This window comes from Sphaerodactylus townsendi, linkage group LG11 (assembly GCF_021028975.2).
Source record: "Sphaerodactylus townsendi isolate TG3544 linkage group LG11, MPM_Stown_v2.3, whole genome shotgun sequence".
Lineage (NCBI taxonomy): Eukaryota > Metazoa > Chordata > Lepidosauria > Squamata > Sphaerodactylidae > Sphaerodactylus > Sphaerodactylus townsendi.
The window spans coordinates 76785519-76795680 of NC_059435.1; the positions used below are offsets into that span (position 1 = coordinate 76785519).

At 49.0% G+C, this 10162-nt stretch overlaps 1 protein-coding gene across 2 annotated transcripts in view; it reads left to right on the forward strand.

The window, feature by feature from the left end:
* KLHL18 (kelch like family member 18) overlaps positions 1-9953 on the forward strand; it is a 42987-nt gene extending 33034 nt beyond the window's left edge. The window contains exons 6-10 of one of the 2 annotated variants that reach the window (XM_048510885.1): positions 1242-1378; positions 3280-3517; positions 5276-5380; positions 5587-5698; positions 7419-9953. In XM_048510885.1, the coding sequence (XP_048366842.1) occupies positions 1242-1378; positions 3280-3517; positions 5276-5380; positions 5587-5698; positions 7419-7805 (979 nt within the window). In that variant the 3' untranslated portion in view covers positions 7806-9953. The remainder of the gene's footprint in view (positions 1-1241; positions 1379-3279; positions 3518-5275; positions 5381-5586; positions 5699-7418) is intronic. The other variant, XM_048510886.1, reaches the window with a different exon arrangement.
* Positions 9954-10162: the final 209 nt, after the last annotated feature.

Sequence of the window (10162 nt, forward strand, 5' to 3'; positions counted from 1 at the left end):
CCCCTTTTAGTCTCCTACAGGAGAGAAAGGGGGGATATAAATCCAAACTCTTCTCTTCTTCTTCTAAAAGCCCAACACTGAGTTGCATCCCCCACACGTAAAACACGTAGGGGTGTATGGACCAGGGGCGTCGTGTCAAATTTGCAGCCCAGGCCAGCCTCAGCTGGCTCACAGGCCTGATAAGCCCTCTCAAAGTAGCTACTCCACCCTGCTGTGGGCTCATCCATCCAGGCATTCCCCCCCCCACACACACACAGGCCCCAGCCCAACCAAATCACATTTATGTCATAGGACACCTATCATTGTTACGTGGATCGCTGTTTTAATAGATTTTACTGGATTTTAGCTAATGTGTTGATTGTTATGTGGTCACTATTGTGAACCTCTATTTATTGTATATATATGGATGTTGTGTACCACCCAGAGCCCCTTGGGGATGGGGCGGTCTATAAATTGAATGAATGAATGAATGAATGAATGAATGAATGAATGAATGAATGAATGAATGAATGAATGAATGAATAAATAAATAAATAAATAAATAAATAAAATACTCGGCCTTCATAACCAATGAATTTGACACCTCTGGTATAGACAGTAAATATTTTCCCTCAAGCATCATTGTTTTCTGCTTTTCCTTTGAATGCTGGATGTTGCCAGGATTCTGTGGTATCGCTACTAAAACTTTTGCTAAAACCCAAACCTCTGGATGGAATTGCTTCTTTTATATAACTTTTTTCTTTTTTGGTTAAGCCCGCCTCAGGATATGAGAGATCTCCGTCGATCTCAGGATAGTGATCCTCGCCCCCTAACACTTGTACCAATCACTGTCTTCTCTGTTTTCAGACGTAATTTTATAGCCGGACCGACTAGAAATTTGGGGTTTTTTGAGGGGCTGGTGTCAAGGCGCTGAACTGGCGTCCTAGGCAGAGGTGGAGCTGAGGAGGTGGTGGGTGATCCACTGGGGAGCCTTGCATTGCTGGAATTGGGGGGGGGGGGGGGGCCACTGAGAGTCAGAGCTTAGGAGACTTTAAGTTGTCCAAAGGGATGAAGAAGAGAAGGAGGCAGGCTCGGGTTGAGGGCCTCTGGCCCCATTGCTTGTTCGAAGTGAAAATTGCCAGTTCCTTTTGCATTCGGAGCACACCTGTCTGTTTCCTTTCCTTCTTTCCTTCTGCACCATTCTGTACCTAACCATTGGACTCACCATCCTCTTTTTTTTGTGACTTGGTCTTCGATCTCAGGAACCTTGTGGACGAAGCGGTGGACTACTACCTGATGCCAGAGCACCAGTCGCACCTCCCTGCCTTCAGGACCCGTCCTCGTTGCTGCACCTCCATCGCCGGCCTGATCTACGCTGTGGGAGGCCTCAATTCAGCAGGTATCTTTTTTGCAACGTGGACATCTGGGGGAGGGGTAGGAGGGGAGGCCCATTGCTAGCCACTAGCCGGGATGAGTCCATACTCAGAGGCAGTAAAGCTCAGAGTCCCAGTGCCAGGAGTCCACTTCAGGGGAAGGCCCGGCCTCTGTGTCCTGTTCGTTTGCTCTCTGGGGCAACCTATTGAAATAAGATGCTGGACTGATCTGATCCCGTCAGGCTCCTCTTGCATTGATTCCTCCCCCAAGTCAGGCTGAGATTCTTGCAAAATACTCAGTTTGGAGATATCTGAACTGAGCAGTTGTGACTCTTACCATATATCCCGGAGAGTCGTGTTCTAGTCGGGCTACCCAGAGTTTTAAAGCAGATGGACTTGTGTTGGGGGCCGGAGGGTCAGAATAAGAAATAACGTGAGTTCAGTGGCTGAACTGAAAACATCACCCTCCACAAAGCAGTTGTCAAAGTCTTGGGAGCGAGGTCTCATACGCCGGCTTGAACAAATGGTTGGTCCGAACCCCGTCTCTTCACAAATAGTATTTTTTTAAGGGAAGAGAACGTAACAGGTCCGGGAAATATCTCTGTTTGAAGCCTCGGCCTCTAGCAGTCAACCTGACCTGACCTAATTGAGCTTTGTGTGTTCCCCGTCTGTTGAGTGTTACATTATTTCCCTGGCTTGGCTGGTAGCAGCTCGTCTTGTCATTCAGCTGTTGAGAGCAGAAGAATCTCACTGCTTTGAGGATAATCATTCGGCCTGTGTTTAATTTCCCCCTACTTGTCCCAGAGACAAATGTTTGCATCACTGCCCTGACTTCTTGGGCCAAAAACAATTTAAAAATAATGATGGGTTTCTGTCAGGGGAATGCTATTTAGGTGATTGAGATGCAACCATGCAACTGCTTAAAATAACAAATTGCTGCTGCTAAAAAGATATATATATAACCAGCCAGCTATATGTATCCACTGCCATCTGTGCATTCTTTCCTTGGTCTTTACTTTATGGCTTCACACGGTTTGTAGACAACTAGGCTCCCCCTGGTACCTCTGTCTCATGGGAACAATGTTACATCCGTTATCTCAGAGGCAAGAAACGGAGGGGGCAGAGACGGCCTGATTCTCTGCTGCACATGGAGGATCGTTGCCCCTTCCACACTTCCCAAGTCCTCAGCTGCTTGGGAAGAATGGAAGGGTCAGCATCCCTGGAGATCTGCACCCCACAGTGCATTTCCCCCCACAATGGGCTTTACTGCTAGTATTGTTATAGTTTTGCTAAATCATTAGAGCCGCTAAATGTGAAATTACAGCCAAATTGTCTAGATCAGGGGTGTCCAACTCTGTCGCTTCAGATGTTCATGGACTACAATTCCCATCAGCCCAATTATATTATGATTTAAATGCTGTGTTTTAATTTGTACTGGTACTTATTGTGCCGCTGTATTACCTGTTATTGTTGTTGTTGTAAACCGCCCTGAGCCCTCCGGGGGAGGGCGGTCTATCAGCTTAATTATAGATAGATAGATAGATAGATAGATAGATAGATAGATAGATAGATAGATAGAGAGAGAGAGAGAGAGAGAGAGAGAGAGAGAGAGAGAGATAGATTGATTGATTGATTGATTGATTGATTGATTGATTGATTGATTGATTGATTGATTGATTGATTGATTGATTGATTGATTGATTCTCATCATCCCATGCCACCAGGAGCTGGTGGGAATTGTAGTCCATGTACATCTGAAGCACCAGAGTTGGACACCCCTGGTTTAGACGATTAAGGTTGCAAATTGCCCACGTTAAGTGGGTGAAGGGTGGCCAATCCCTGAACAGCCAAGCCCCCTGCCCTGAGGAAGGTCCTTTAGAGTGAATGAGCCTTCTCTTGTGACTATCACTCCTTAAAATGCGAACAGCAAATTTCTATGCAGGTGACTCGCTGAACGTGGTGGAAGTCTTCGACCCCGTTGCCAACCACTGGGCGCAGTGCCAGCCCATGACGACAGCTCGGAGCCGGGTGGGGGTCGCCGTGCTGAATGGCCTCTTGTACGCCATCGGTGGATACGACGGGCAATTGAGGCTCAGCACCGTGGAGGTTTACAACCCAGAATCGGATTCCTGGTCCAAAGCGGGGAGCATGAACAGCAAACGAAGGTGTGTGGCAGGGAAGACCTTTGCAAAGAGAAGGGAAGGCAGAAATGCGGAGGGATCTTTTGGAAACTTGTGCCAAGCTGGTAAAGGTTTTGGGGGATCACTTGGGAACAGGATAAATTTCAGCTAAGACAATGTCACCATTTTCTTGGCTTATTGATTTGGCTTGTTGAGAAAATTCTAATTTCTAAACCTGTTTTGAAGTTCCAGTTTAGTTTGTGCTGAATAATTTTGACTATCTAATTGTGTAGTCACATGGAAACATAACTGTGTCATTTCAGTGAAGCGCAGGGCAGTTAATGCTTTAAGCATAAGCATAAGCATTTTATTGTCATTGTGCACGCACAACGACATTTACAGCAGCATTCCTCGATGCACACAATTTCAGACTCAATCCCATCCTCACTTTCCCCTTCCTCCACCCATCCCTACACAGCCCCAAACACATCAACACGAAGCCGCGGAGTTCAGCATCGCCACAGCTCTTGCGTAGAAGCTGTCTCTAAGCCTCTTTGTCCTAGTTTTGATAGACCTGTATCGTCTGCCGGATGCTAACAGTTCAAAAAGAGAGTGTGCTGGATGAGACGGGTCTCTCAGAATATTTTGGGCTTTCTTTAGGCTTCGGGAATTATAGAGTTCTTCCAAGGAGGGGAGAGGGCAGCCGATAATCCTCTGAGCAGTAGTGATCACCCTTTGAAGCGCCTTCCTATCTGCCACTGTGCAACTGGAGAGCCATACACAGATGCAGTAGGTTAAGACTAATGGGTCTCTGTTAAGCTGGGAGAAATCTGCTCTGAAAAGCACAGTCTGTTTTTTTTCTGGGCTTCCGACATCTTAAACCAGCAAAGCGCACAGAGGTGTGAGTCATTTCACTTCATTAAACATCTTACTTTATTAAGCAAGAAAAAACCAGATGTGTTAGCTTAAGGATTGTACAAATAGGACTAGAAAACACAAACGATGTACATCAGCTAACGTCTCATTAAACTCTTCTGACATCTTAAACCAGCAAAACACACACGGGTGTGAGTCATTTAACTTCATTAAACATCTAACTTTTTTATTAAGCAAGAAAAAACCAGATGTGCTAGCATAAGAATTGTACAAATAGGACTAGAAAACACAAACAATGTATATCAGCTAACGTCTCATTCAGCTCTTCCGACATCTTAAACCAACAAAACACATACGGGTGTGGTCGTTTAACTTCTTTAAACATCTAACTTTTTATTAGAAAATGCAAAAGATTTATATCAGTTAACCTCATTCAACTGTGCAAACCCACAACATATGATGAAACTTAAAAATTAGACAAAGTGAAATTCCCAGGTGAAGAGGTGAAGAAGGCCAAGTGATCACTATCACCCCGAGGGGCTCAATCCACCAGCTCTAAGAGAAGAAGAAGAAGAGTTTGGATTTATACCCCCCACTCTCTCCTTAGGAGACTCAAAGGGGTTTGCAGTCTCCTTTTCCTTCCCCCACCCTCAACAAACACCCTGCGAGGTGGGTGGGGCTGAGAGACCTCCGAAGAACTGTGACTCGGCTAAGGTCACCCAGCTGGGGTGCACAAGCTAATCTGGTTCCCCAGATAAGCCTCCACAGCTCAGGTGGCAGAGCAGGGAATCATACCCGGTTCTCCAGATTCGAGTGCACCTGCTCTTAACCACTATGCCACGCTGGCTCTAAATAAATGCACTCTCTCCAGTCCCCCAAGGCAACTTAATGCAGGGCGGTTGTTTTTTAATTCCTGTCTCGTTTCAGTGCCATGGGGACAGTGGTGTTGGATGAGCAGATCTATGTATGCGGCGGGTACGACGGCACCTCATCCCTCAACTCCGTAGAAGCCTATTCACCCGAGACGGACAAGTGAGTCTTTCTGAGCATCCCTGCCCCCGTCACCCACCCCCTCCGATAAACCTCAGTTATGTGAGCATTTTTTTAAAAGGTAGATTCCCGAATTCCTTTCCCCTCCCCTGGCGGAGGCGTAAATGCATTCAGAAGAGCTCCACAAGGCAAGGCCTGTAGTTCTGGCTGATAACTCAGTCCTCTTGTTTCGATGCTCTCTCGGAAAGGTGGATGGTGGTGACTCCAATGAGCTCCAATCGCAGCGCCGCTGGCGTCACGGTGTTAGAAGGCAGGATCTTTGTCTCCGGCGGACACGACGGCTTGCAGATCTTCAACAGCGTGAGTGCCTTCCTTTCCTGCCGCCTGCTTCGTCCTCATGCTAGTCCGAGGTCTCAGGGCAGATGGTGCGTGTGTAAAGTGCTGTCAAGACGCAGCCGACTTTATGGAAACTGTGATGGAAAGCGTGTCATGGAATGATGCTATCCCTACAGTAAAGGGAAGTCACCTATGAATGTGAAAAGCATCTTTGCCTTTTGATCTCCTGGAGGGAGGACAGGAAACTATGCAGAGGTGCTAGGATGAAACTTCAAAGGCCTCATGGCCTGAATAGGTTTTTGAAGTTTCATCCTAGCACCTCTGCATAGTTTCCTGTCCTCCCTCCAGGAGATCAAAAGGCAAAGATGCTTTTCACATTCATAGGTGACTTCCCTTTACTGTAGGGATAGCATCATTCCATGACACGCCCCTTTTTGAGATGAAGTCTGTAAACTCCATGTTCACATACTTCAGCTTCCTAATAATACTGTTTGCATAATATCACATGTTTCTGGCTAATACATAGTTCAGCTAACTAGTTTCCATCACAGAAACCTCATTGCGTTTTGAACACAAGAGATGTTCAGAGGTGGTTTGTCGTTGCCTTCCTCCACAAAGCAACCCTGGATTTACTTGGTGGTCTCCCATCCAAGTACTAACCAGGACCAACCCTTTTTTAGCTTTTCTGATCTGATGAGATCAGGCTAGCCCAGGGGTCTGCAACCTGCGGCTCTTCAGATGTTTATGGACTACAAATCCCATCAGCCCCTGCCAGCATAGTCAATTGGCCGTGCTGGCAGGGGCTGGTGGGATTTGTAGTCCCTGAACATCTGGAGAGCCGCAGGTTGCAAACCCCTGGCTAGACCAGGCTACCCAGGTCAGGGCCAGGCCCGATTAGGATTGCCTTATTTTAGCCTGATTCAAGCGCTGCCCGGTAGCTGAGGCTGAGAGACGATCACCCGGTGAGCTCAAAAACAGATTAGAACCCACAGCTCTGGCCTTGATCCTACTTACTCTCTGGGCTGCAGCATTCTGGCTGTAGAAGAAGAAGAAGAGGAAGAGGAGGAGGAGGAGGAGTTTGGATTTATATCCCCCCTTTCTCTCCTGCAGGAGACTCAAAGGGGCTGACAATCTCCTTGCCCTTCCCCCCTCACAACAAACACCCTGTGAGGTGGGCGGGGCTGAGAGAGCTCCGAGAAGCTGTGACTAGCCCAAGGTCACCCAGCTGGCGTGTGTGGGAGTGCACAGGCGAATCTGAATTCCCCAGAGAAGCCTCCACAGCTCAGGCGGCAGAGCGGGGAATCAAACCCGGTTCCTCCAGATTAGACACACGAGCTCTTAACCTCCTACGCCACTGCTGCACTGCTGTAGGCCTTGCATGGACGCTCTGTGCCACACTGTTGGGAGTGTGGTGGAGTCTCCTTCTTTGGAGGTCTTTAAAGAGAGGTTGGATGGCCAGGAGTGTTTTGACTGTGAGTTCCTGCATGGCAGGGGGTTGGACTGGATGGCCCTTGGGGGTCCCTTCCAACTCTGATTCTGTGATCATCCAGCAGGCATCCATGGCGGAGTGGGGACTTGAAAGTGGGTATCCCAGATCCTCTTCCAACACGCTAACCATGGTACCGCTCTGATTCCCCAAGATTCTCTCATACAGTCTGTGGGGCTTGTAACACCTCCTGTCTCTGGGTGTTCACCACCCGCCTGCCTCGGCTCATTTGCTTTCTGTACCCCTCCTCTCCCGCAGGTGGAGTACTACAACCACCACACAGCCTCGTGGCACAATGTGCCCAGCATGCTCAACAAACGCTGCCGACACGGCGCGGCCTCCCTGGGCAGCAAGATGTTCATCTGCGGGGGCTACGACGGCTCGGGGTTCCTCAGCATCGCAGAAGTCTACAACCCCAAGGTGGACCAGTGGTACCTGATCGTGCCCATGAACACCCGCCGCAGCCGCGTCTCCCTCGTAACAAACTGTGGCCGCCTGTACGCGGTGGGAGGCTACGACGGACAGTCCAACCTGAGCTCAGTAGAAATGTATGACCCCAAAACCAACAGCTGGACGTTCAAGGCCCCGATGGTGTGTCACGAGGGAGGGGTTGGGGTGGGCTGTATACAGCTCCTGACCATCTGAAGGGAGGGGAGTCCGTGTGGCGGGCAAACAACTGCCAGAACCTTGAGCCCATTTTGGGAGGAGCCGTTTTGTGGAGCGCGTCGCCTGCTGCCAAGAGAGGCCCGTCCCTCCCAGGTGCTTGGAATGTCTTTGTTTTGGAAAAGGCACAAAACGATCGGAGCCACCTTCCTGTTATGGTCCCACACAGTCCAGCTCGCGTGGAGACTGAGGCCACGTGACTGAAAGTAGCCCCCCTCCCTCATTTCTTTTTCCCCCCTTTTCTGCACAGTATTGATTCTTAATTTCTTTCCTGTTCTCCCGTTCTTCCCCTCCACCACCTCAGCCTCCTCGACATGATATCTGGAGCGTGGGGAAGAGTCCGGGTACTTGGCTTCTGGTAAAACGAGCAGATTATTCAGTCCTACTTGGCTGTCCCTCTGAGGGACACCCCCTTTTTGTGCTTAGTACGCAGAGGGGGTGTCCCAGTTCCTTTAAAGAAAATCTCGGAAGCTTCCTACATTCCCAGCTCACAAAGAATGTGTGTCGTCGAAGGCTTTCACGTCTGGAATCACTGGGGCGTTGTGGGGCTTCTGGACTGTGTGGCCGTCTTCCAGTTGCATTTTCTCCTGACGTTTCGTCTGCATCCGTGGCTGGAATCTTCAGAGGGTCTTCAGAGATGCCAGCCACTGATGCAGGCGAAATGTCTGGAGAAAATGCTACAGGAACACGGCCATACAGCCCAGAACACCCCAAAGAATATGTGTTTAATGGCTGGGGGTGTGTCTGAAAATGCAACACCTGCTCCTTTTACCATTTAGTGGGCTGGATGCCTGTTTGGACCTCCAAGAGGTGCAAGCCAGTTCAGTTTCTACTTCAGAGGTAAGATGGGACGAAGAGGACCCCACAGGTGTTCATCCTGAGGAATGAGCATAACCTCACAGGAGTCAAGAGTGGGCAGAGATGCCCCTCAGAGGCTGCCTCCAGTCCCCATTAACAAGACCGTCCACAACCCCCAGTCCCCAGGAGTCCCAGCGCTTTTTGGGGAGTGTGTTCTGCAGAACCAGTTGCCTGGATGAGTCATTCAGACAAGCTAGATTTGAGTCCAGTAGCTCCTTGCAGACCAGCAAAGTTTTCAGGATGTGAGCTTTTGATGGGCGCAGCTCCCTCTCGAAAGCTTATACCCCCACACTCCTGTCGGTCTCGAGGGCGCTCCTGGATTCAAATCCTGCGGGAAACCATCACAGTTGCCCTCTGAAACGATCATTCAGACAAGATCTTTGGGAGCATCTGGGGCACGCAGGTGAAGGGGTTTTACGCTGAACCTAAGAAGTGTACAAAGGAAACGTCGCCCGTGTGGATTGAACATGAGTGCATCTTAACCACATTTTAGTAGGGGGAGGGAGAGGAGTTGTTACCCCTGCTGTTTGGCAGCTGCATGACTCTCCCTGGGATTCCTGCCTTCTGGGATTGTAGGCAGACAAGGCGCTCGGCTTCCATTGCAGTGAAGCAGGAAGTTGGATTTGAGGAGAGGGTTTGTTTAGAGCAACGAGGAAAGGGCTGCTGTTAGAAACATCTGGCCGCAGAAAAGGTAAACCACCTCACCCTCTTGCAAAACATGCAGGCGATCAGATCCTGTTTTGTTTAGAAAAAGCACAGAACTTTAACTGTTAGAAACAAGCGAGGCCGGAATACGTATCTGGTTTCTGATTGAGGGGCAAGGAGGAAATTGGCACTTCTTTTTCACCTGTGGGAGTCCAGCCACCTTTTGACCAATTCATAGAATCATAGAGTTGGAAGAGACCACAAGGACCATCCTGCATTGCAGAGGGTTGGACTGGATGGTCCTTGTGGTAACTATGACTCTATGAACTGCCCAAAAGGTGACTGAAAATCCCACAGGCAAAAAGGAAGTGCCAATTGTCGAAGGCTTTCACGGCCGGAATCGCTGGGGTGCTGTGTGGTTTCCGGGCTGTCTGGCCGTGTTCTAGCAGCATTCTCTCCTGACGTTTCACCTGCATCTGTGGCTGGCATCTTCAGAGGATCTGATAGTAGGAATGGAAAGCAAGTCTAGTATATATTCTGTGAGGCCAAAAGGTGAAGCCCTCTGAATAGAGTAGCCTGGTATGTGAGTCACAAAGAAGTCTGTAGCCTGGGAGTAACAATGAAGATAGCAAGGTCACCTTTTGACCTCACAGTATATATACTCCACTTGCTTTCCATTCTTACTATCAGATCCTCTGAAGATGCCAGCCACAGATGCAGGCGAAACGTCAGGAGAGAATGCTGCTAGAACACGGCCATACAGCCCGGAAAGCACATAGCACCCCGGAAGTGCCAATTTCCTCCTTGCCCCTCAATCAGAAACCAGACACGTATTT